The 27,166-nt window shown below is 46.5% G+C and overlaps 1 protein-coding gene across 2 annotated transcripts in view; it reads right to left on the bottom strand.

Annotated features, from left to right (window-relative positions):
- The window catches only part of LARS2 (leucyl-tRNA synthetase 2, mitochondrial), a 355,149-nt gene that overhangs the window by 287,478 nt on the left and 40,505 nt on the right, over positions 1 to 27,166 (bottom strand). For both annotated transcript variants that reach the window (XM_082258151.1, XM_082258152.1), the window contains exon 3: positions 21,170 to 21,298. In XM_082258151.1, coding sequence (XP_082114277.1) covers positions 21,170 to 21,298 — 129 coding nt within the window. The remainder of the gene's footprint in view (positions 1 to 21,169; positions 21,299 to 27,166) is intronic.

The following is a 27,166-nucleotide window of genomic DNA, read 5'->3' as shown; positions in this document are numbered from 1 at the left end:
TGTCCATTCAGACATGGAGCCCCTTCCCAGCCCCTCTCTCTCCTTAATGGCTAGCTGACTTTGATTGACAGCAGCAGCCAATGGCGCTGTGTCTCAGCCAATAAGGAGGGAGAATCTTGGATGGCTGAGACACTTGTAGACCTCGCTGGACAGAAAGGGATCTCAGGTAAGTATTAGGGGGACGAAGGGGGGTTGCTGCACACAGAAGGTTTTTAAAATGCAGGATTTTTAGAATGGTTTTAGAATGCATAGAATGTGTTAAGATAAAACAACTTTCTGACTTTACAAGTTCAAACTGTGCACAGAAAAATATAATTTGCACTATCCTCTAGGACATTGGAGGTCAGCTTACTAGAGATAGAGGGCCACAAGTGCAGCTACTTAAAGTGTTACTAAACCTAGGACCCTGCATTCACTATATCTGGTCTCCCACAGCACACAGAGCATTGAAATGCAATAATTTTAGTAAATATAAAACTTCTAAACACCTTTTCTCATTAGCAGTATATAGCAGTCTTATGATTTTTATTAGTGTCTGGTTAACACTTGTAGGAGCAGTTTTCATTCTACTCTGACTGTCCTATTAGGAAGCAGGATCCCTAGCCCTCTGTCTAGAGAGTGCCGATTGGCCCTCTGCTGACCACATGCACCCTCCCAAGAAAAAGAAAAGCTCTCTAGCAATACACACCAAACTGAGCCTGTGCAGAGTGACTCCAAAGGCTCGGTCTCATCAGAAAATGGATTGGAGACAGCGAAAGAAGGGGAGCATCAGAAATGCAGGATCAAAAAGCCTTTTTACGCAATGTGGAGAATTAACCCATTAGGTTCCACAGGGAGCATAACAAGCATGCTTTACTGCATACACAAACAGATTTTACTGTTGTGCTGTTGTGGGTTTAGCAACACTTTAAAGAGGTTGTAAACCTCCTAAAAAAAATAAAATAAACTAAAAACCCATAAGAAAAAAGGCATAATGAGCTAGTATCCATCCCATACTGGCTCATTATGAAATACTTACCTTAGAACTAAGCCCTTCCAGTGACACCCGCTCTTTGCTGAGACGGCAGACATGTTCACTCGTCTTCCTTCCGGGTACGAGTCCTCCGGCAGTCTAATTGGCCGGAGCTGCAATGACGTTACTCGCACGCATGCACATGGGAGTGGCCTTCATGGCACAGGGCTCTGAAGGAACGGCACGGGCGGCTGTTTCTTCAGAGCGCATGCGCCAGTGATGTCTCTGGCTGCACGTAAAGTAAATATCTCCTAAACGGTGCACGTTTAGGAGATATTTACAGTACCTATAGGTAAGCCTCATCATAGGCTTACCTATAGGTAAAAGTTACAGAGGGAAGTTTACTTCCTCTTTAAGTCACCAAAGGGCCATACATAATATACCGTGTATGCAAAATTAGAGAATACTGTTGGAAATTACAAATTTAAGACAGGAACCAGGGCAGACTGAGGGGAGACCTTTCAAGTTCTCCTGAGAGCCACAAACTAAGAACGCTGATCAAATCTGATTAAGTGCTTTGGCAGGCAGAGTGCTGACAACTGGCTGCTGGGGCCCAAGGGCCACAAAATAAGCGACAAAAAAAGCCGCTGACTGCACACAAGAGCCTGCACACAGGATACTACTATACATTTGCAAAAAGCATTATACTTGCTGAATAGCTGAGGTGTTATTTCAATGAGATTTATAATCCTCAGCATTGTCGAGCCAAGGCAAAGGGGTGAGAAGCTGGAGTGTAAAGAGAGTGTTTTTTCACTGAGGATTTTTAAATGTGTTTTTATTTGTGCAAAAAGGAATTCCTAAGGTACAACAGTCATTACAAAAATATGGGATTGCCATTGCGGACCTCCCCCAGAAAAAGCTGAGTGTAAAACCACTTATAGAGTTCCTATATTTCCAGGTCATAGAAAAACAGAAAACAAAAATCAGGGAAAGCTGGAACTATTTACTGATATACAGTACTTGTTACAGTAATATCTTAAAGTAGAAGGAAAGGCTAAAATGAACAAGATACCCCCACCCATGCATTCTGTTGTAAAAAAAAAATCAATGTAAATATCTTTATTTTAATCTTCTTTAGTGATGTCACGTGATCGCGCAGCTCCAGCAACCCTATGTCAATGAGCAGCTGCTGCGGCTGGTGGGAAGGAATGACGACAAGGGGGGAGCAATGAAAGATGGTGGGTGGCATCATGTCTGTGCAATTCAGCCCTCTTGTCAAGCTTAAGGGAGAGTTGGAGATGTACAATCATGGGACAGCTCCAAAAGGAGGAGTAAAAAAGTATTTAACTGTGATTTATTACAAACAGTATGCATCATATTTTTGATCAGGCAGAAGGCAGAGTTCTAAGCCTTGTCCCTCTATTTTAACCATTTCAGTCCCAGATACTTTTACCCTCTTCCTGCCCAGACAGATTTTCAGCTTTCAATGTTGTCACACTTTGAATGACAACTGCGCGTTCATGCAACACTGTACCAATTGGAAATTGCTATAATTTTGTTCACACAAATAGAGTTTTCTTTTGTTGGTATTTAACCACATCCATACCGGCGCATAGTAATATGACGCCGGCAGGATGGCTTTACCGTTCCGGGCGGCCGTCATATGACGTCCGCCCGCTCTAGCTGCTACTGCGCGCCCCCGGGGGCGCGCATCGCAGCGATCAGGGATGAGGCTCGTCCCTCGGACATAGCCCATCCCTGATCAAGGTAAACAGCCAATAGAAATTGGCTGTTTACCATGTGATCGGCTGTGTCAATCACAGCCGATCACATGAGCGGCTCCAGCACGAGCCGCTCGTTCTCTCTGCCATGCGCGCCCCCGGGGGCGCGCAGAGCAGTGATCGGGGACGAGGCTCGTCCCTCGGACAGAGTCGATCCCCGATCTAGGTAAAGAGCCAATGAAATTGGCTCTTTACCACGTGACCGGCTGTGTCCAATCACAGCCGGTCACAAATGTCAACAGAGAACACGGTAACTAGCTGTCACCATGTTCTCCTCCTCACACACTGATCCTGTGTGAGGAAGAGAGTGTGGTAACAGCTAGTTACCAATCATAGTGCACCCCAAACACACTGATTGCCCCCCCCCCAATAAAGAGCACCTGTCACTAGCCCATCAAAGTACCCGAGTACCTGTCACTAGCCCATCAGGTACTCTGATGACAGGTACTCGGGTACTCTGATGGGCTGATGACAGGTACTCGGGTACTCTGATGACGGGTACTCTGATGACAGGTACTCGGGTACTCTGATGACAGGTACTCGGGTACTCTGATGACAGGTACTCGGGTACTCTGATGTCGGGTACTCTGATGACAGGTACTCGGGTACTCTGATGACAGGTACTCGGGTACTCTGACGGGTACTCGGGTACTCTGATGACGGGTACTCGGGTACTCTGATGACAGGTACTCGGGTACTCTGATGACAGGTACTCGGGTACTCTGATGACGGGTACTCTGATGACAGGTACTCGGGTACTCTGATGACGGGTACTCGGGTACTCTGATGACGGATACTCGGGTACTCTGATGTCAACGGAGTACCCGTCATCAGAGTACCTGAGTACCTGTCACCTACCCATCAGAGTACCTGAGTACCTGTCACCTACCCATCAGAGTACCCGAGTACCTTCCACCTGCTCATCAGAGTACCTGACGCCTGAAGTACCCGAGTACTTGCCGCCTGCTCATCAGTACCCATCACTACTCATCAGTACTCATCAGTACCTATCACGTATCAGTACTGATCATCAGGAACCATCAGTACAGTATCACCTATCAGTATCAGTACTACTCATCAGTACCTATCACCTGCCTATCGGAGTACCCGAGTACCTGCCACCTGCTCATCAGTACCAGAGTACCTGTCACCTGCCTGTCACCTGCCCAACAAAGTACCCGAGTACCTGTCACCCTTCATACAGCCACCATGTCCAAGTCCAAAAAGGTTTATATACGTCCTCCGTTTAAACCTAAATACCGGTGTTATGGCAGCAGATAGCTGCCATAACCCTGGTATTTTTTTAAACGGTGGACGGTTGGCTTTCCGATAAGGGTGGTCCCAGCGGCGGATTCGCCGTGGGATCACCCTTCCGGGATGGCGGAAGAGGTGCCCCCCCCCCCTCCCGCCGCGTCCGGTCCTTTTCCCCGCTTACCGGACCCGCCGGCAGCGGGGAAAACGATCCGGTCCCGGATCCTCACAGACAGGATGTTGAGTGAGGGCAAGCTTGCCCTCACTTGACTCTATGGTCTTGGAGGACCGGAGCTACGGAAAATGTTGTTGCCTAGCAACCGGTTTAAAGGTCCTTTTTTTTTTTTTTTTTTCATTTTATATAATAATTTTTTTTTTTTTTTTTTCTATCTTTTAGTGTACTTGTGAGATCTGAGGACTTTTTGACCCCAGATCTCACAAAAAAGAGGTCCTGTCGTGCCTTTTTCTATTACAAGTAATGTTTACATTTCTTGTAATAGAAATAAAAATGATAATTTTTTTTTTTTGTTAAACGGTGTAAAAATAAAAAATAATAAATAAAATAAATAGTAAAAAAAAAAAAAAAAATTAAAGCACCCTGTCCCCGTTAGCTCGCGCGCAGAAGCAACGCATACGGAAACCCCGCCCACATATGTAAACGGTGTTCAAACCACACATGTGAGGTATCGCCGCAATCGTTAGGGCAAGGGGAATAATTTGAGCCCTAGACCTCCTCTGTAACTCAAAGATGGCAACCTGTAGAAATTTTTAAATTGTCACCTATGGGGATTTTTAAGTACCAAAGTTTGTCGCCATTCCGTGAGCGTGCGCAATTTTGAAACATGACATGTTGGGTATCTATTTACTCGGCGTAACATTATCTTTCACATTATGGAAAAAAATTGGGCTAACTTTACTGGTTTCTTATTTTTTAATTAAAAAAAGTGAATTTTTTCCAAAAAAATTGCGTTTGGAAGACCGCTGCGCAAATACGGTGTGATAAAAAATATTGCAATAATCTCCATTTTAATCTCTAGGGTCTCTGCTAAAAAAAAATATATATATAATGTTTGGGGGTTCTAAGCAGTTTTCTAGCAAAACAACTGATTTTAGCTTGTAAACACCAAATGTCAAAAATAGGCCTAGGCAAGTGGCTAGGATGCATGATGATGCTCCTTGGATGTTGGGCCCCTCTATATGGCTAGGCTGTGAAAAAGTCTCACACATGTGGTATTGCCATACTCAGGAGGAGTGGCAGAATGTATTTTGGGGTGTCATTTTTGCTGTGTACATGCTATGTGTTAGGAATATCCTATAAATTGACAACGTTTTAGGAAAAAAAAGAAAAAAAATGTATTTTCTTAATTTTCCCAAGAATTGTGGGAAAAAATTATAACTTCAAAAAACTCACCATGCCTCTTACTAAATACCTTGGACTGTCTACTTTACAAAAAGGGGTCATTTGGGGGGTATTTGTACTGTCCTGACATTTCAGGGCCTCAAGAAAGGAGATAGGCCATCAGTACATCTGGTGTGATCAATTTTCAGTAATTGGTACCATAGCTTCTAGACTCAATAACTTTCACACAGACTAAATAATATACACTAATTTGGGTTAATTTTACCAGAGATATGTAGCAGTATAAATTTTGGCCTAAATGTATGAAGAAAAATTATTTTTTTGCAAAATTGTATAATAGAAACTAAAAAAAAGTGTTTTTTTTTCAAAATTTTTGCTCTTTTTTTGCGTATATCACGAAGAAAAAAAAAAACAGTTGTGATCAAATACCACCAAAAGAAAGCTCTATTTGTGTGAAAAAAATGATAAAAATTTTGTTTGGTTACAGTGTAGCATGACTGAGCAATTGTCATTCAAAGTGTGAGAGTGCTGAAAGCTGAAAAATGGTCTGGGAAGGAAGGGGGTCTAACTGCTCTGTATTGAAGTGGTTAATCACCACTGGGTTTTTTATTTTTTGCTAAATAAACGGAAAAAAAAACGGAATTTTTGTAAAATCTTACCTGTAAAATTCCTTTCTCTGAGTCCTCCGACAGTCGCCGCCTCTTCATATTCGTCACATATGGGGTATTAGACTTTGCTCCGAAGGAGTAGCTAGGCAACAGAATATGTTAACAATAAAGCTTTAACATATCCCACCCTCAAGGGGTGGTCCCCTCAGTCAATACCCTCCTACTTCCTGCAACCATATCTCAGTTTTAGTGGAATAGCAGTAGAGTATACATTCAAACCCCAAAAGAGGGGCGGGGGCGGCGACTGTCGGAGGACTCAGAGAAAGGAATTTTACAGGTAAGATTTTACAAAAATTCCGTTTTCTCTTACGTCCTCCGACAGTCGCCGCCTCTTCATATTCGTCACATATGGGGACGTCCCAAAGCAGTGCAAACATGAGGGGTGGGAAACGCATCCGCGCCGAAAGGCAACGCAGTCTCCACATCAAAGAAAGGAACCTTACCAAAGGAAGGAAACCAGCTGGGCAACAGCAAAAATAAGTGCTCAACAGGAGCAACAACCCAGGAAAAGACAAAAAAACCAGGGGATACAAAAAAGCTATCCCAACAGCCAGGAGTCCCCAAAAAGGGACCCTATGGAACAGCCGCACTAAGAACCTTGCGGCCAAAGGAAGCATCCGCCGATGCCTGAACATCTACTTTGTAGAATTTTGTGAAAGTGTGTACGGTCGACCAAGTCGCCGCCTTACACACCTGGGCTACAGAAGCCCCATGACGGCAGGCCCAAGACGTACTCAGTGATCTAGCAGAGTGCGCCTTCACAGGCACAGGGGGAACCTTCCCCTGCAAGGCATAGGCCTGTTCAATGGTCTGCCTGATCCATTTGGCAATGGTAGAGGCGGAAGCCGCCATGCCCTTCCGAGGACCCTCTGGAAGAACAAACAAGGAGTCAGTCTTACGAAAAGACTCAGTCGATTTAAGGTAAACCCTTATCGCCCGAACAACATCCAGAGAGTGCAATCTCACCTCCTTTGGATGTTTAGGCTTCGTGCACAACGAAGGCAAAACAATATCCTCGTTAAGATGGAATTCCGAAACTCGTTTCGGTAGAAAAGAAGGATTAGGTCGCAAGACCACCTTATCCAAATGAACAACCAGGTACGGAGACTTGCAGGACAAAGCCGCCAGTTCCGACACTCTGCGAGCCGAAGTGATCGCCACCAAAAAGGCGACCTTTTTGGACAACATAGACAACGAGATCTCCCTGATCTGTTCAAAAGGAGCACGTTGTAACACAGACAGAACTAGATTCAAGTCCCAAGGGGGCAAAGGATCCCTCCTAGGAGGAACCAGATGCCGCACACCCTGAATAAAAGTGCCAACCAAGGAGTTGGAAGCCACGGGACGTTGAAACAGAACGGCCAGCGCCGACACCTGACCCTTAATCGTAGCCAGCGCCAAACGCTGATCGACACCCGTCTGAAGGAAAGACAGCACACGGGAAACCGAGTACGTGCGGGGTGAAAACCCCCTGGACTCACACCAGGCAAAATAGGCCTTCCAAGTACGGTAATAAACCTTCCCCGAGGAAGACTTCCTCGCGTTGATCAAAGTATGAACGACCTCTGGAGAGAGACCCTTCTCCTTCAGGACCTCGGTCTCAACAGCCAGGCCGTCAAAGCCAGCGACTGTAAAGCAGGATGGTAAATCGGTCCTTGAGACAGTAGATCGTCTCGAAGAGGCAGACGCCAAGGAGCGTCGACCGCCAGATTCACGAGGTCTGCGTACCAGGACCGGCGAGGCCAGTCCGGTGCCACAAGAATCACCGTGCTGCGTTCCGAGTGCAACCTGCGAAGGAACCTGGACAGCAACTGAATCGGTGGAAACGCGTACATCAGCCTGTACTGATGCCACGGGGCCACTAACGCGTCCGACGCGTCTGCCCGAGGGTCGCGCGTCCTTGCCACGAACCTCTTCACCTTGTAGTTGAGGCGAGACGCGAACAGGTCCACATCTGGAAGACCCCACTTCGCGCACAACATCTGGAAGACAGCCGGGTGGAGAGACCATTCCCCCTGATCCAGGGTCTGGCGACTCAGATAGTCCGCCTGCCAGTTCTCCACTCCCGGAATGTGAACCGCCGTTATCGCCGGGACATGAGTCTCGGCCCAAGACAGAATGTCGGCCACTTCTCGAGCCGCTCGGGCACTCCTGGTGCCCCCTTGGTGGTTGATGTAGGCCACCGCCGTGGCATTGTCCGTCTGCACCCGAACCGGGCAGCCCTGCAGCCGGTCCGTCCAGCGATGAAGACAGAGCCTTATCGCACGCAATTCCAGAATGTTGATCGGAAGGGAAGACTCCCCCTCCGACCAGGTCCCCTGGGCGGACAGAACGCCCAGAACACCACCCCAGCCCGACAGGCTGGCATCCGTGGTGATTATCGTCCACGAGATCGGACGAAAAGACTTGCCCCCGGACACCAACGGGGACTGGAGCCACCACAGAAGGTTTTCCCTGGTGCGATGACTCAACGAGATCTGAAGATCCAGAGATTGAGGTCGCCCGTCCCACCTGGACAGGATCTCCGCTTGGAGACCCCGCGTGTGAAACTGCGCGAAAGGAATCGCCTCGAAGGCCGAGACCATCAATCCCAGACATCTCATACCCGTCCGCAGAGACGAGTGTGGAACGTCCCTGAGGGACCTGACTTCCTCCTGAAGAGTCCTGAGTTTGTCTTCCGGCAGGAAGACCTTCGCCTGCACCGAGTCCAGTATCATTCCCAGATAGGGGAGACGAACCGACGGACTCAGTGTCGACTTTGGAACATTTATCGTCCAACCGAACTCCTGCAGAGTCTGCATTGTGACAGACAGGTCCTTCTCCAGACCCTGCCTGGTCGCAGACCGAACCAGAATGTCGTCCAGATACCCCAGGACAGAAATGCCCTGGGCTCTCAATAATGCCAGAACCGGTGCAAGCACCTTGGTGAAGACCCGCGGAGCCGAGGCGAGCCCAAAGGGCAACGCCACAAACTGGTAGTGATCCTCCGCAATGGCAAATCGAAGGTACTTCTGATGACCCTCGAATATGGGGATGTGAAGGTACGCATCCTTCAAATCGATGGAGGCCATGAATTCCCCCGGAACCAGGGCAGCCACCACCGAGCGCAGGGATTCCATGCGGAACTTGCGAACTCGCACAGAGCGGTTCAGAGCTTTCAAGTCCAGAATCGGACGAACCTTGCCCTCCTTTCTGGGCACGGTGAACAGATTGGAATAAAACCCCCGAAATCTGTCCCGATGAGGCACCGGAACCACCACTCCCTGAGCCCTCAGGTCCCGCACCGCCAGGTGCAGATCCCGCAGGCGCTCTGGAGACAGTTGAAGATTTGAGGGAAAAAATCTGCTCTCCGGCCGAGAGAGAAACTCGATCTTGTAACCAGATCGAACGATTTCCAGAACCCATCTGTCCCTCACACGGGCCAACCAGGGCTGAAGAAAACCGAGCAAGCGTCCCCCCACCCCAAAACTGGGTGAGGGCGCCCCTTCAGGCCGAACTGTTATGGGCCGCAGGTCCGGATTGACCGGACTTCTGTTTCCCAGACCAGGGCTTCTTCTGAGAGCCTTGGCCCTTGAACGGTTTGCCCTTGTAGTGCGGCCGAAAGGCACGAAAGGACCCCTGAGGGGGCCGAAACTGAGCATGCTTCTTCCCAGAAGCCCCCTTAGCCTTGGGGAAATGGGGCAAGAGAGTGCTCTTACCCCCGGTAATCCCCTTAATCAACACATCCAGGGACTCCCCAAAAAGGCGAGACCCATCATAAGGCAGATTGGCTAAGGTTTTACGTGAAGATTGGTCCACCGACCAACATTTCAACCAAACCAGGCGGCGAGACAACACCGCCACGCTGTGCACACGCGCGGCCAACGGAATCAGGTCCAGGTCCGCATCACACAGATACATGACACCCTGGTGGATCTGATCCACCATATCCAGGGTCGCCGCCGAGGCCGAATCGGCCACTAGGACGCGCCTAAGCATCTGCGTCCAACTTGCGATCGCCTGGGCCGCCATGAGAGAAGCAAACAGAGCCTTAAGCATAGAACCCGTAACAGAATAAGTATGACGGGCAAGAGACTCCAGTCTCCTATCCGTGGCATCACGGAAAACAGGGGATCCCTCTGCAGGGATCGCAGTGGCTTTGTTCAAAACCGCAATAGCATGATCCACCGGCGGAGGCACACACCACCGTTCATCAGTGGCAGGCGAGAAAGGATAACGCAGCTTAAATTTACTTGGCACCGCAAAAGGCTTGCGCAAATCGCGCCATTGGTCCTTAACAGCGCGCTGAAAATCAGCATTGCAGGGAAAAACCTGCGGCGTCCTGCGTTTTCTCTGCGTCCCATAAGCCGCCAAGGCAGCTGGGGGACACACCTCGTCCTGCAAACGTAGCGTCTGCTTAATGGAAGCAATCAACTCATCCATGATTGCAAGCTCTTCAGGCGAGCCAGGGGGAGAATTATCAACCCCCTCAACTTCAGCCTCTACCTCAGACCCCACTAGATCAAGAGAGGAGCGGGACCCCGATAGGGAGGTCCCCGCCAGAACAGCCCCATCACCTTCACCCTCAGAATCAGAGGACAGAGCAACTCTGGGCCGTTTAGTAGATTGAGCAGCCACCAGCATTTGCACCTGTGCAGCAAGGCCAGCCACAATAGTGGCTAAATCCCCCCCTGGGGGGGAAACAGCGGTCCCCTGGCTTTCCACCAATACTGTGGGAAACTTGCCCTCCTGAGAATCCATTGCCCCTGTATGCCAGACAACCAAGGGTTAACTGCCCCCTTACAGCAAGCGCGGCAAGCGCAGCCCACCGCACCACACTCAGGCACAATGAGACCCCCACAGGGAATATACAGACTGAACACAGGCAATGGAACACAGGAATAGAAGGATAAAACCCGAGGAGACTCCGCTGCTGCTGCTGCCTCGATCGGTGCTTCCAGGAGAGAGGAAGTGATGCTGCCAGGGCGCTCTATGTAAGCCTATGGAGGCTACAAGAAAATGGCCGCCGTGCATGTAAACCATGCGGCCGGAGCGGGCGCCGGTAAAATGGCGTCGTTTGGCGCCGAAATCGCCGCTCCACAGTGCATAAAATCACACACAATATTAACCCATTATATGGATACATGTTAGATCGCCGCAGCGATCGCTGTATATGCCCCAACATGCCATTAAAAACATGCCCCACAGCACACAGCTCCTCACACTGCCCAGCCTGACATACTCAGTGTCATACAGCTCCCCCCCCCCCTTGCAGCCCACAGCATGCAGCCGAGAGATAGGGAGACAAGCAGTGTGATTAAAGGCAGGTTACACAGTCCCAGACTGAGACCCCCCCCAGACAGACAGGTCCCCACATAGATACACTTACCTCACATGGCGTGGGGGAAACGCACAGGCGAACAAGCCGCTGCACATGAGGCAGGGAGAGTCGCAATTCAAGACGCACACAATGGCGGTTCAGAAACCGCACAGCGTCCGGTGAGGTAGCCACCTCACCAATCATCCCTGCACCGAACAGGGATGGGTCGTTCACTGTGCCAGGAGCGATACCTGGCTGAACGCTCGATGGCAGACTGGGAAGCCACTGACCCACGACCTGCGACCAGGGGGATCAGCCCGAGACCCAGTCCGCATGATCCTCTTCGTCCGAAGAACTAACTAATGCTGACAAAAATAACAGCTAAGTAAAGGCAGAGAGAAAACTCAAACAAAATATCAAAAAGAAGAAAGAGTCTGGGACAAAAAGTCCCAGCACAGAGAGAGCCAGCCACTCCTGACAAGCTAGACATTAAAACTGAGATATGGTTGCAGGAAGTAGGAGGGTATTGACTGAGGGGACCACCCCTTGAGGGTGGGATATGTTAAAGCTTTATTGTTAACATATTCTGTTGCCTAGCTACTCCTTCGGAGCAAAGTCTAATACCCCATATGTGACGAATATGAAGAGGCGGCGACTGTCGGAGGACGTAAGAGAAAGACCAATTTTTGTCTTACCGTAAAATTGTTTTCTCTAATGTTCATTGACGGACACAGCTCCATATCTTCTTGACCAATGGGTTTATGCTGCTCTCCATAGGAGTAGGACACTAGGAGGAAAAAAAATTGACAACGCCTACAGGGCAGTCCCATGGGGTATACTCCCCCTTCCTGCTATAGGACTTCTGTTTTGTAACAAGCAGTGTCAGAAGAACATAAAACCCAACTTAATAGAGGGGCGGGAGCTGTGTCCTTCAATGAGCATCAGAGAAAAGGATTTTACGGTAAGACAAAAATCCAGTTTTCTCTTTTGATCATTGACTGAAACAACTCAGTATCTTCTTGACCGATGGGCCGTCCCAAAGCAGTGTTAATATGAGGGATGGGAATAACACTGCAAGAAAAAACACACTTCCCAAAAGCTAAACATAGCCAACCAGGCAAAACAAGAGCTCAATCAGGAACAACTGGAGCTCATCTGACAAAAATATACCCTCAAAGAGGACTAAACCTCTCCAACAGCGGCCTGCAAAACCTTGCGGCCAAAATAAGCATCCACAGATGCCAATACATCCACGTTATAAAATTTGTGAAAGTGTGCACAGACGACCATGTGGCCGCCTTGCATATCCCTGCATCACTGACGCCTGATGACGGAAGGCCCAGGAAGCACTAAGCGCCCTCGTAGAATGCGCCTTAACAGGGAAAGGAGGATCCTGACCCTTAATGGAATAGGAATGCAACACCGTCTGATACATCTGGAAATGGTTGCAGCAGATGCGGCCATCCCCTTACGGGGTCCATCCGTAAGGACAAACAAATATTCTGATTTCTGGAACAACTCAGTCGCCGCCAGGTACACCCTGATTGCCCAAACCACATCCAAAGAATGTAGGACAATCTCTTTAGGATGCTTAGGACACAGAGAAGGCAACACAGTGTCTTCATTTAAATGGAAACAAGAGGCGACTTTAGGAAGGAACGACTGACAGGTACGAAGCACCACCCTGTCTTTTTGAACCACCAGGTAAGGTGAACGACAGGACAACGCAGCCAGCTCCAACACCCACTGCGCGCAGATGTAATAGCCACCAAAAAAGCTACCTTCTGTGTCAAAGTGAGCAGAGGAATCTCACGAATATTTTCAAAGGGCGGTTTCTGAAGAATCAACAGCACCAAATTGAGGTCCCACTGAGGCAACGGAGACCTCACAGGGGGAGCCAGGTGGCGGACCCCTTGAACAAAGGTTTGTACTAAGGAATTTGTGGCCAACGTGTGTTGAAAGAAAATTGCCAGGGCCGATATCTGGCCTTTGATGGTACCCAAGGCCAAACGCTGATCTTCACCTCTTTGGAGAAACTCCAAGAAACAAAACACTGAGAAGGAACGAGGGGAAATGCCCTCGAGACTCACACCAAGTATTGTATGCCCTCCAAACTCGATGATAAATCTTCCTAGAAGAAGATTTTCTAGCTTTTAACAACGTAGGAATCACCAATTCAAACACCCCTCTATCCTTCAACACCTGGCTTTAAATAGTCAGGCGGTCAAAGCCAGCGACTGCTGGATGGAAGATCGGTCCTTGAGTTAAAAGATCTTCTCTGAGAGGAAGTCTCCAAGGGACATCGGAGACCAGCTGTACTAGGTCTGCGTACCAGGACCTGCGAGGCCAGTCTGGTGCCACTAGGATGCCTGGAATCCCTTCTGCCTCGATCCTTCGCAGAAGTCTTGGCAGAAAGAGTCAGCGGAGGAAATGCGTACATTAGACGATATTGGCTCCAAGGAGCTACAAGAGCGTCCGTGGCATTGGCCAGAGGATCCCAAGACCTTGCTACGAACCTCTGCACCTTCCTGTTGAGACGAGAGGCCAACAGGTCCATATCGGGAGTCCCCCAACTGAGACACAGTAGATGAAACACCTCCTGGTGGAGAGACCATTCTCCCTGATCCAACTTCTGCCAACTGGGGTAATCTGCGTGCCAATTTTTCACCCCTGGAATATGCACAGCAGAGATGGCTGGAACAAAGCGTTCTTCCGGCTACTTCCCAGGCCACTAAGGCACTTTTGGTGGCCCCTTGAAGAATGATATATGCCACAGCCGTGGCATTGTCTGATTGAATCCTTACCGGGCGCCCCTGCAGACGATCTGTTCAATGATTTAGGCAAAGCCTGATCGCCCGAATTTCCTGGATATAGATCAGCAGACTGGACTGCGCTCGGGTCCAAACCCCCTGAGCCAGATCTGTACCCAAGACACCTCCCCATCCGGAGAGGCTGGCATCCGTTGTGACCACCGTCCAGTACAGGGGGAGAAAGGATTTTCTCTGTCAAAGCGCCAGAGAGTGGAGCCACCAGATCAGGGATCCCCTTGTACTATGGCTCAACAGGATCAGATTGTCTAGAGCCTGTGGATTCTTGTTCCATCTGACAAGGATCTCCTTCTGTAGAGACCTGGTATGGAACTGAGCAAATGGAACCTCCTCGAAGGTGAAAACCATAAGGCCCAGCACTTGCATACAAGTCCTGAGGGATGATCGCCGGTTGGACAACAGGAGGCGTGTCACATCTTGCAACTTCTTGAGTTTCACCTCCAGAAGAAACACCAGGGCTAAGGTCGTGTCCAGGGTCAGGCTCTGATGGACCAGTTTTGTGGACAGAACCAGAACAGATTTTTGGAAATTCTGTTTCCATCCGAACTCTTGCAAAGTTCGTTCAGAAATGTCCAAATTGTCTTACAGGGCATTCGGAGACTCTGCTCAAAGAAGGAGATCGCCCAGGTACCCCAGCACTGCAATCCCCCTCTGTCTCAGTAAAGCCAAATCCGGGGCCATCACTTTTGTAAACACCCAAGGAGCTGAGGCGAGACCAAAGGGTATGACATGACATGAATTGATAGTGCTCCTCGCCCACGGCAAAGCGAAGGAAACGCTGATGCCCAACATATATTGGGATATGAAGGTTAGCATCCTTGATAGCGATAGAGGCCAGGAAATCCCCTTGATGAAGGGATGCCACCACCGTGCGAATGGATTCCATTTCAAAATGTCTGAACCCACACATAGCGGTTCAAAGCCTTGAGACCCAGAATGGGACGGACCTTGCCTTCCTTCCTGGGAACAGTAAACAGGTTTGAATAAAAACCCCTGAAATCGTTCTGATTCCGGAACCGGTACAATGACCCCCTGAGAGAGCAAATCCTGTACTGCCCTAAGAAGACTTTGTAGAGAACCTGGGGACAAATGCAGATTGGAAGGAAAGAACCTTGCCGGAGGCAAGGACCGAAACCCGATCTTGTACCCAGACCGAATCAACTCATGGACCCATTTGTCTTGAATCCAGGAGGTCCACGGATCCAGAAAGAAGCAAAGACGTCCCCCCACCCCAAGTACGGGTGAGGGTGCCCCTTCAGACAGAAGCGAGCTTGTCCGCGGCCCCGGAGGGGCCGCTCTGGTTACGGGTGGATTTTGATCCCTGAACCTTAGATCCCGAAGAACGAAAGGATCGCTTATGGGCCGAGAAGAAAGGACCACACTTGCAACAAGTCTCTTTACTCCTGGCAGACTGTGGAAGCAGAGTACTCTTACCTCCTGTAAGACCCTTAATGATCTCCTCCATGGAAGCACTAAACAAGCAGACTCCTACAAAAGGAAGATCAGCCAATACCTTTTTGGAAGCCTGGTCCGCAGACCAGTATTTCAGCCATATCATGTGGCGCAGAGTCACTGCCGTCACAGACACCCTGCAGGCTAAGCGGGCCACATCCAGAGAGGCATCACAGATATACTGCAACCACTGGACAAACTGGTCCACCAGCTCCACCAGCTCAGGAGGAGGTTGTCCACTTTCCAAATCCTGGCACAGGAGCTTAGCCCATTCCGTTAATGTCTGTGAAATCAAGGTTATGGCGAACACTGGCCACAGAATGGAACCGTCCATGGTAAAAAGGTATCTTACCAGATATTCAGCTCTCTTGTTAAAGGGGTCCTTAAAGGACAGAGAGTCCTCCACCGGAAGGAGGGTGTCTTTATTCAACCTGGAAACCTGAGAGTCCACCACGGTTGGTAGTGTCAGTTTCTTTAGCAGGGACACTTCAAACAGATACCTTCTAGCAAAGCGCTTAGGGACTCCAACAGTGTGTTTGGAGGAACCCCACTGACTTGCGACAATGTTGTCGAAATAGGGGGTAAAGGGGAATATCTTTGCCGCCTTGGAGGTTCTGCGGGTACCATACTGTACCGTCACAGCCGACACAGCCCACCTCAGAATCTGAGGGGGCAGAGGATGAAGGTGAAGGCGGAGGATGCTTTTTACTCGTCCTATTTTGGAAGGCCAAATCTACTTTAGGCACCAGTGACTGCAGGACTGCCGTCATAGCAGACAAGGCACGCTGGGACCCGGCAGGTCCCCCAGCCACAGAGAGGGGATCAGGTAGTGACTCATGCTCCAGGGACTCTATGGGTTAACCTGGAACCGCAAGCAAAATGTGTAAAATTGCTGTGAAAAAAAAAAATATCAACTCACCGCTGCACCAGCGGTACTACAAGTCCCAGTGCACCAAAATTGCTATAGCAGCAAAGATAGAGCCAAATAACCCTCACAGGGACTCACCACCCCCTTCACAGATTTGGATACAGAGTGTCAGGCTGCACGCTGTGCAGTGATCAGAGAGGAAGAGGAAGTTCATAGGACTGCCGCTAGAGGCCCACCGCCGAATGACCTCCCCATAGTCTCCAAAAACATGGCCGCCGATTGAAAGCAATGGGAAACTACAAAAAAATGGCTGCCGGACTACACACACATGGCCGTCGATAGATACAGCAGCCATCCACAACAAAATGGAGGCTGCACGCGGGCCCACATGGCTCCCAGGAAAATCCAAGGGCCACCAGGTACAGTTGGACAGCCAGAGGGACCCTTGCTAGAGGCCCCCCCAGGACAATCCCCCTTAAAAAGCCACATTTGTGCTGCTCGCGCCCCCCCCCCCCCCACCCCACAGCTCCCAACACCTGCTCGAAACCCCCATCATAAAAATCAGGCATGGCCGCCCTGGGAAGAGCTAGATTTGGGTGAATGGGGGGTGGTGCACAAAGGGCCCCTGATATTGAGGGGGGAGCGTAAAGTGGGAAGGAAGGGCACTCGGGGGTCCAACCAACCCAGGGAGAGGCCCACGTCCACCCCGAAGGGATCACCAGAGGGGCGGGGGGACACTACTTACCGCACCATGGGACCAGGTGGGCACAACTCCAGACAGACCACCCACCATCTTGGCATGGGGGTTCTGCAGGTTAGAGGTACGCTGCAACTCAGGTTATGACTAGGATCGTGACCAGGGCCATGCGTCCTCATGAGACGTTTAACTCGCTGGCCAGCTCCCATCCAGTGGAGCTATGTTGCGGCCAACCCAGCACGGAACTAAGGTTGGGTCGCGCTCACTGGCCAGACTGGGAAGACCATAAGGATCTAGGTTATTCAGTGTGTCGCCCAGTCCGGCAGTTGATTGTAGTTCTCACAGGAACAGAATTGACTGTAGTTCTCACAGGAACAGAAAATAATAATAAAAAAAAATAATTTGTTTAAAAAGGAAAAAAAAAAATGCTAGGACCAGAGATCCCAGCAAGGAACTAGGTCCCTACTCTTGACTAGGCAGAAAACAAAACTGAAGTCCTATAGCAGGAAGTGGGAGTATACCCCCTGGGACTGCCCTGCAGGCGTGGTAAAAAGATTGTCCTATTCCTATGGTGAGCAGCATAAACCCATCAGTCAAGAAGATATGGAGCTGCGTCTGTCAATGAACTAAATAGAAAATGCATTTTTCTTTGTTTCTGTCATAAAGTTTGCAAATAAAAAATCTTTTTTCATAAATTTAGGTCAAAATGTATTCTGCTACATTTCTTTGGTGACAATAACCCAAATCAGTGTTTAATATTTAGTCTGTGGGGAAAATGATAGAGTCCACAAACTATGGTATATAGATCTAAACATTGATCAATCCTGATGTACTGACACCCTATCTCTTTTCATGAGGTCCGAAAACACCAGGACAGTACATACAGTTGTGCCCATAAGTTTACATACCCTGGCAGAATTTATTATTTCTTTCAGAGAAAATGAATGATAACTCAAAAACCTTTTTCACTCACGGTTAGTGTTTGGCTAAAGCCATTTATTATCAATCAACTGTGTTAAAACTTTTTAAATCATAATGACAAAAACTACCCAAATGACCCAGATCAAAAGTTTACATACCCTGGTGATTTTGGCCTGATAACATGCACACAAGTTGACACAAAGGGGTTTTAATGGCTATTAAAGGTAACCATCCTCACCAGTGCTCTTTTTCACTTGTAATTCGTGTGTGTGTATAAAAAGTCATTGAGTTTCTGGACTCCTGACAGACTCTTGCATCTTTCATGCACTGACGTTTCTGGATTCTGAGTTATGGGGAAAGCAAAAGAATTCTCAAAGGATCAGCGGGAAAAGGTAGTTGAACTGAATAAAACAGGACAGGGATATAAAAAGATTTCCAAGGAATTGGGAATGCCAATCAGCAGTATTCAAACTCTAATCAAGAAGTGGAAAATGAGGGGTTCTGTTGAAACCAAACCACGGTCAGGTAGACCAACTAAAATTGCAGCCACAACTGCCAGGAAAACTGTTTGGGATGCAAAGAAAAACCCACAAATAACTTCAGGTGAAATACAGGACTCTCTGAAAACATGTGGTGTGGCGGTTTCAAAATGCACAATAAGCAGGCACTTGAAGAAAGATGGGCTGCATGGTCGAGTCGCCAGAAGAAAGCCATTACTATGCAAATGCCACAAAGTATCCCGTTTACATTACACCAAACACAGAGAAGCCTCAAACCTTCTGGCACAAAGTCATTTAGAGTGATGAGACCCAAATTTAGAGCCCATTCACACAGGGGCGACACGACTTGCCGGGGCGACCTGTGAAGTTGAAGTCATTGAAGTCAATGCAGGTCGCCTCCAGGTCGCCTCCAGGTCGCCAAAAAGTAGTACAGGACCCTTTTTCTAAGTCGGAGCGACTTGTGTCGCTCCTATTAGAACGGGTCCTGTGCTAATCAATGGCAGGCGACCCACCGCGACTTGTCAGGCGACCAAGTCGCCTGACAAGTCACGCTAGTGTGAATGGGGAATTAGCTTTTTGGCCACAACCATAAACGCTACATTTGGAGAGGAGTCAACAAGGCCTATGAAGAAAGGTACACCAATCCTACTGTGAAACACGGAGGTGGATCGCTGATGTTTTGGGGATTTGTGAGCTACAAAGGCACAGGAAATTTGGTCAAAATTAATGACAAGATGAATGCAGTACGTTATCAAAAAATACTGGAGGAAAATTTGCATTTATCAGCCTGGAAGCTACGCATGGGACGTACTTGGACATTCCAACATGACAATGATCCTAAACACAAGGCCAAGTTGACCTGACATTGGCTACAGCAGAATAAAGTGAAGGTTCTGGAGTGGCCATCTCTGTCTCCTGACCTCAATACCATTGAGCCACTCTGGGGAGATCTCAAACGTGCAGTTCATGCAAGACAACTCAAGAATTAACAGGAACTGGGGGCTTTTTGCCAGGAAGAATGGGCAGCTTTACCATCTGAGAAGATAAAGAGCCTCATCCACAAATACCACAAAAGACTTCAAGCTGTCATTGATGTTAAAGGGGGCAATACACAGTATTAGGAACTGGGCTATGTAAACATTTGACCAGGGTAATTTGGGTAGTTTCGGTTGTCATTATGATTTAAAAAGAGTAAACACAATTGATTGATAATAAATGGCTTCAGCCAAACACTAACCATGAGTGAAAGTAAAGTTTTTGTGTTATTCATATTCTCTGAAAAATGGCCAAAAAAATCATAAATTCTGACAGGGTATGTAAACTTATGAGCACAGCTGGTTACCCCCAAAAGACCCCTTTTTGGAAAGTAGACAGTCCAAGGTATTTAGTAAGAGGCATGGCAAGTTTTTAGAAGTTGTACTTTTTTGTCACAATTATTTGGAAAATTAATTAATTAATATAAAAAATGTAATAAATATTTTTCACATTTTTTTTTAATTTTTATTACACATTATTATTGCAAATAGCAGTGAATTTAATTTCTATAAGCAAGCATTTTAGTGAATGAAATTGATTAATTTAGTTTGTTTTGTTATGATTAGATTGGCAAGAGCTAATCGCATGTCACAGATGGCCATTTCTGTATAATGTGATCACTGTGACCAATCACAGCTAGCAACACAGTTGTATACAATGGATGGCATGAAAGGAAGCCATCCACTGTTTACAATGGTCATGTGATCTGCTATGATTCGTCGCAGCGATCACATGACATGGGCAGCAGGCCGGTACAGTGATCAGTCATCGGCAGTGTCCAGTGGACATGGTCAGTGACAGATACCACCAATGCGTGGCCTCACAATAAGCACAATCTGGGAGGAACGTAATTTTAATATAGGCCGGATGGGAAGGTGTTAATGTTTTCAGAACAATACTTAACCAACACCAGAACTGATGTGCTGCTCGTAGTGCCCTAGTTCTTCATGCGTGGCTGCCCCACTTTCCTAGCTGAATGACACCTAGCCTCATCCGACCCCTTCTTAGGAGCTCAGGTAATCATGGACTACATACAGGGCTTTATTATGCTGTATGTGCTTGCTGTGGGTAAAAGGTAGTGGCGGTACAAGTCACAAAGATCTGACATGCGGGCTCTTCTAAAACTCATCCACAACCCTTAGATGGAAAGAAGGAAGGGACAGCAATAACCACAATACTTAACAGATTTTAAAGGTTGATAAAAAATTACTAAAAATATAATGTGGGGTGGTATGTAGGGAGGAGGTGGAGACGGACTGCCCGATGCATGTATAGTTGGACTTCCTATTTTAAAAGTGGTCAAAATCTGTTTTTATTCTATTGCAGTGCTACTTTAGGGTAGCTGATGAAGGTTAATCTATCGCACAGATTGTCTCACTGGTCCTGTTTAGCAATGCCTTGCTGTGCAGAAATGATAAATGCCTCCCTACGTGTGTGTGCCCAGGTCATTACACTGGGAGTTTCAATTAGTATATCAAGTACAGAAAATCATCTTTCCTAAGTGAACAATTTAAAAAGGTAGCTGCCTTTTACAATGATGATATAGCTAGATCTTACCTGCATGCCTCTCATCTTCTGGAACCGTGCAATGGCGTCGCTTATTGTGTAAACTCGTACATGCCCCATGTGTAATTTTCCAGAGGGATATGGAAACATTGACAATACATAAAACTTTGGTTTCGTCTTCTATATAAAACAAAACAGACATCTCTAGGTTAGTACAGCATGTACTGCTACAGTTTCACACTATACAATAAAGCCTTCACGCTTTTCAGTGCTACTTTTAAAACAGCAGCAAGAAAAGACCTTGGCCGGCTCCATTATAAAAAAGTATCACAAACACCCAGTGTTTGGAATTATTAACAAGATAAATTTTTCGCCTATGCATTAACACCTGAAAGTTTTTTCTTGCAATACTAGTACTTATTTTACTTTTCTTATTTTTTTTTTTTCCTTAATATTGACTGTGATTTTTTTTTTAAGCCTTTTACCGAGCAATGCCTGGTAAAACTCATAAATACAAGCCCTACACTTAAAGCATATGGATTAGTAGCTTTAAGCAGAAGTGCAGCAAGCATGTAGTCCCCTTTCTACATTTATACTAGCTCATTTGTCCTTAGTAATTCCACTTTTGTTGAGAAAAAACAATCCACTCTAGGTAATCAATGTACATTGCAAGGATTTTAACAAACTTTATTGCAGATTCCTACCAGTTTCTGCTCTTTTTTTGTCATGTGCAGAGAAAATCTGAACAGGAGTGACTATTTTACTATTAATAGCTGATGCATTTGCAGTTGCAGTGTTCTAGTGGGAAAAGTAGCAGGGTCTGGATTCCTTTATAAGTAATTAACCTTTTGGGAGTATTTCACCACAATTCCATTTCTATTGCAGAGGATGTCTAAAGCCTGAATTGTGTGCATTTAATTTTACAGAATATTACAATGCTGCACATTGGAAAGGAAAGGTAATTTTTTATTAACATTAAATTACAAAACAGTATGACTTGCGTAGCAATTGTATATGCTATTTTTTTTCTCACAAAAGTGGAGTTCTCTTATAAAGATCAGTTTGGTACTTGAGGTGAGGTTCCTAAAAATTAGCAGCTGAGTGCAGCAAGGTATATGGGGTTTATATGCAATTTTCTTGCTGTCACCAGACAAACTTTGCCCTGGTAAACCATTAAAGAAAGCTCCTTGTGTGTTGACATCAAAGCAAGTGAAAGCTGAATAATTACCCATCAGCTTCTTTACTGACACACAGGCATTGCACAAAATACTATGCCCTGGTTATTATGCTGACATAATATAATGAACTGCTAGAGATTAATTTATTCTTAGAACTAAGATGATCCTGGTGCAAAAAGTTAAAGGCTGACGTCCTCAGGGATGTAGCAAATACTGCTTGCTTAAGGGTGGATAAGAATAGGTCTTGCAGTTTGCTGAGCAATAGACAGTTGCATATTACCCTCTACAACCCACACAATATTTTCCAGCAAGATCCTCTAGAGCGGAGGTGTCGAACTCCATTTAATTGCGGGCCGCATCAGCATTATTGCTGTCCACAAATGGCCAGTTCTATGTGAAAGACTAATGTCCAGAGCATCCTACCCCCCTTATATCAGATGTCAAGAGTCCCTAAACCTCCTATATCATAGTGCAACCACTTACAAGCTATTTGGAAGAAGCTGGGAAACAGAAAGTGCAGGGTCTGGAAGAGGACCTGCGGAGGGTGGGAGTCAGCTGCCTGAGTCTGCTGAATGCTGAGACCAGGAGAGGAGGAGACAAGGATATGTCATGGCTGTGCAGAGGGGCACCGGATTTGTAGGAGGTCTGTCCTTTCTGCTGAGACAGGGGCAGAGGGGACCCTCTCCCTGGCTGTACAAAAAAAGAGCAGGATCTGACGATGGAAGCTCTGTCCCCCTCTCTGCTGCTGATTGCTGAGACAAGGTGAGGGTGGAGATGAAGGGGGTGCTGCTGCTGCAAGAGAGGTGAGAGGGCCACATATAAATGGCCTGGGGGGCTGGATTCAGCCCGCGGGCCTTGTGTCTGACACACGTGCTCTAGAAGTAGTGTTGAAGTTGAGTTCAACCCAAAAGTAGAAGCTCTGCTTATCAGTCTCCTCCCCTCCATCTCGTTCCACATTTGGCACCTTTCGGGGGGGAGCAGGTAGCTGTTTTTGACAGGTACCCTTTGCCGCGGCGAGGTCTTTCAGAAGTTCAGCACCCCTCCTCCTTCCCTGCGACCGGGCCATTCAGAAAGTGCAGCACATAGGGAATCAGCTGTGAAGCTGCAAGGCTTCACTGCCAGTTTCCCTTAAAGGCTTTGGCGGCAGCGGCACTCAGGGGCCGATGGCATTATCGGCTGGGGTGCCCACATCACTGGATTCCAAGACAGGTAAGAGTCCTAATATTAAAAGTCAGCAGCTACAATATATTTTTCTGTGGGGGGGCTGTAGCACCGCTTTAAGCCAGACATAGACTGTTTAAATCTTGGCCGGTTCAGCAGTAACCGGCTTAGATTCAAACCATGTATAGGCAAGCTGAATTTACCCAAGTTGATCAGAGTCCGTTAGTGCTGGGTAAGTGTTTTTAGAGAGGGAAGTAACTTTTTTAGAGCTTAGCCTGCAGAAAATGAGCTGGTATTAAAATGGGACGACTTTTAGACTGAAAACTGATTTCATGAATAAGGTGGATGTCTCGCCACCCATCGCTCTCAGCCAGTGATCTACTTGTTAATGGCAAGCATGCATATTGAGCATGATACAATTATTTGCTCACTGAAAGAATTGGTTTTGTTTATAATAACACAGATATAGGATTGTGCCATGATTCACAGCCTGGATTAGCATAGATGTAAAAGTGTAAATCCAATGTGGCCAAATCTTAAAACAGTTTAAGATAAGGCTAAAGGGGCAAATGTAATCTGTTTCCCTTGAAAGATTTTATAACTTGATAGAAATCTTCTCATTAAGGGCAAAAAAAGCAATGTGTTTCAAAAAGGTAAACATCAGCAGTCGAATTTCTGTGTAGCCCTAGGCATAGTTTGGTTAGACACCATCAAAAAATGACAAGCATTATATGTATTCGGTTGTATTATGGCATGCTTGCAGACTACACAATAAGGGAGTCTTTGGATGTTATAGATTTACCTGATTACTGTGCTAACATTCCCTCATGAACTTCCAATCCTGAATCTATTACCTATTATATATAGATAGAATATTATCTATCTATACCTATTAGGTAACTCCACTTTCGTGGGGAAAAAAATCAGCAAACAAAGAAAAAACAATATAGCGTATACAATTGCGACACAAATCACATTGTCATTGAATGTTATTAAAAATTATCCTTCCTTTTCAATCTGCAGCTGTTGCAATTTTCTGAAAATGCAATGCAATATGGCTACCTGGAGCTGTTCTGTATACAGAATGTGTACTGACCACACCCCAGAAACATAATTTCCTGCTTGGGTGATTGGCTCACCAATTTTCCCAGAAGTCTGCACTAATGTACACATCAGATTTCAGGCATTCCTTGCAACAAAAATGTTATTTTTGGTGAGATACCCCCAATAGGAACACGTCTAAGGGGATGTAGGCCCAGCAGATCTTCTAATTAGAGCCCTGCAGCTGCCACAGCTGATAGATAATTATGAAACCCCTCCAATTTGATCCACTCAGCACAGAGAAACAAACAATGATTTCTTCAGAACAAAAGGTAGAAATCTGCAACAAAGTTTGTTAAAATCCTTGCAATGTACATAGATCACCCAAAGGGGAATGTTTTTTTCTCAACAAAAGTGGAGTTACGCTTTAATGTAACCACTTCATCTCCTTAGGCAGTTTTAAAATGTCCTGGACGTTAAGTGTTTTTAACAAACTGCAGCTGCAGAGCCATGAGCTTGGTGACTTTTTTCAGACGGTGATCAGCTGTTCTGTGAAAGTAATCTGGGTGTCTTTACAGCCACCTAATCTTTTTTACAGTGGCAAGGACTGAACCCCTTCCCCTCTCCTGTTCCTCTGAGAAGCCCAAGACCACTGTAAATGGTCTGAAACTGTTGAAAATTTGAGAGCAGAAGCAATCAGAGATCAGCTTGAAACTAATGAACCTGGAAAGTGAGGTGTATAATATCACTTCCCAGTTCACAGCTGTTATTCATCAGCTACTGTAGCTTGCAGCTTGGATGTCGAGTGGCCCCACTGATTTAAATGAACAAGTTTGGTAAGCAGCACCGCTTGCCAAACTTAACATACTGAGTTAAAATGAATGCCAAGCGAAGCATCATCTCTATGGCAATTTTAACAGACGCAAGTGGCTGTCATGTCACACTATAGATAAGCGGGTCAGTAAAAACCCAGATCAACTGCCTGTTTTTACTGCCCACATGTGAACTCCAGGCAGATTATTTTATTTTTAAAAAAAAATCCATGTTTATACTAATGCATCAGCTTTTGCTAAACTTCAAGTGAGCTGCAGGCAAGAGAGCTGCGGCTCTCATACAGGAAATGAATAGCGTCACTTATCTACTCACCTCTACCCTTGTCCAATCACAGTGAGCCTTGTATTCTCTGAACCATTCAGAAAACAAAAGGCATTCTTTGAATGGACAAAGTGAGAGGAGGGACAAAGACAAGAGCATTGCTCCCGTGCATAAGAGCGACAGCTCTTATAATCACAATACTAAAAGTACAGCAAAAGCTGCATTTTTGGCATAAATACAAAATGTGGATTTTACCGTACAGGATAAAAAGCTGGATATTCACTATATATATGAACCAAGGTATTTTTTTTTATCCAAACAAGAGCTTATAAAACCACCTGTGACTGGAATTCAGTCAGGTAACTATATACATTATTTTCAAAGAAGATTACCGTACTTGATCTAAAAGAAAGGCTTAAAACTCAAGCCTACTTTTAATGGGAAAAATGGGCCAAGCTAATTACCAATGAGAACTATAAAGTGCCAAAACATAACTTTCATGAAAATCAGTCTCCTGCTGGAGTCCCACCAAAGTCTTATGCAAATACCAACTTATTGATAGTTATTTTCACAGGCTTAAGCAAGCCTCCTATACATTAAGGCTCCGTTCACATCTAGGCGTTTTGGGGCGTTTTTGGGGCGTTTTTCTGCTCTAGGATCAGCTCTCAAAACGCCCAACAAGACAAATCCTATTCATTTCAATGGCCCCTGTTCACATCTGAGCGTTTTGACGCTGTATACAAAACGCCCAACGCTCAAATAAGTACACGAGCTTCTTTTTGGGCAGATTACAGGCGTTTTCCATTGATCTCTATTCAATCTAAAAACGCCTGCACAAAAATCGCGATAAAAATCGCAGTAAAATCGCGGTAAAAAACGCCGCAAAAATCGCGGTAAAAAACGCGCGAAAAACGCTACGCTCAGGTGTGAATGTAGCCTTAACAGTACCCATGGCTGGCAACAGGTAATTCGGGCACTGATCACGATCGTGTAGGTGGGTGGGGAAGGGTGCCTACTCTTTGCTAAAACTCAGGATTTGTTAAAAGAAAATGGCAGAAGTATCAGAAAGTAGACCGTAAAGTAAAACTTTAGATCTGACAACCCATGGTGTCTACTAACCATTAATAAATTAGCTAACTCGGATCAACCAAAGGTAAAAAGGGGGGCCGACAGACAGTTAATTAAGTCTGCCACAGCTGTATCAAACATTCACCTAACGACCAACCATTAAGTCCAAGCAATGTTGCAGTCCACGTGACAGGGGCAAGCATAAATTAAGGAGCAGCAGATAGTCCACCAAGGAAGTCACATAGTGGAACACTATCATAAAAAACTAGCTAGCTGTTTTCTTTAACCATTGGTGGACTATGGACTAACTGCTCCTTCCTAATTTACCCCATGGTGTCTACTACCTGGCATTTAGCTTGGCTTTTGTCTTACCCTCCCCACCCTCAGCACCAGTACTAACTGCAAGTAGTGGGATAAGATGTTTAACAGTTTACAGAGAATGTTTTTTTTTTTTTTTTTTGTATTGTGCTCAATGTGTTAAATTAAAATGTGCTAAGGGTTTAAC

The sequence above is a fragment of the Pelophylax lessonae genome, assembly GCF_965119305.1.
Source record: "Pelophylax lessonae genome assembly, chromosome: 5".
Lineage (NCBI taxonomy): Eukaryota > Metazoa > Chordata > Amphibia > Anura > Ranidae > Pelophylax > Pelophylax lessonae.
This window is presented reverse-complemented; position numbering and strand designations above follow the sequence as displayed.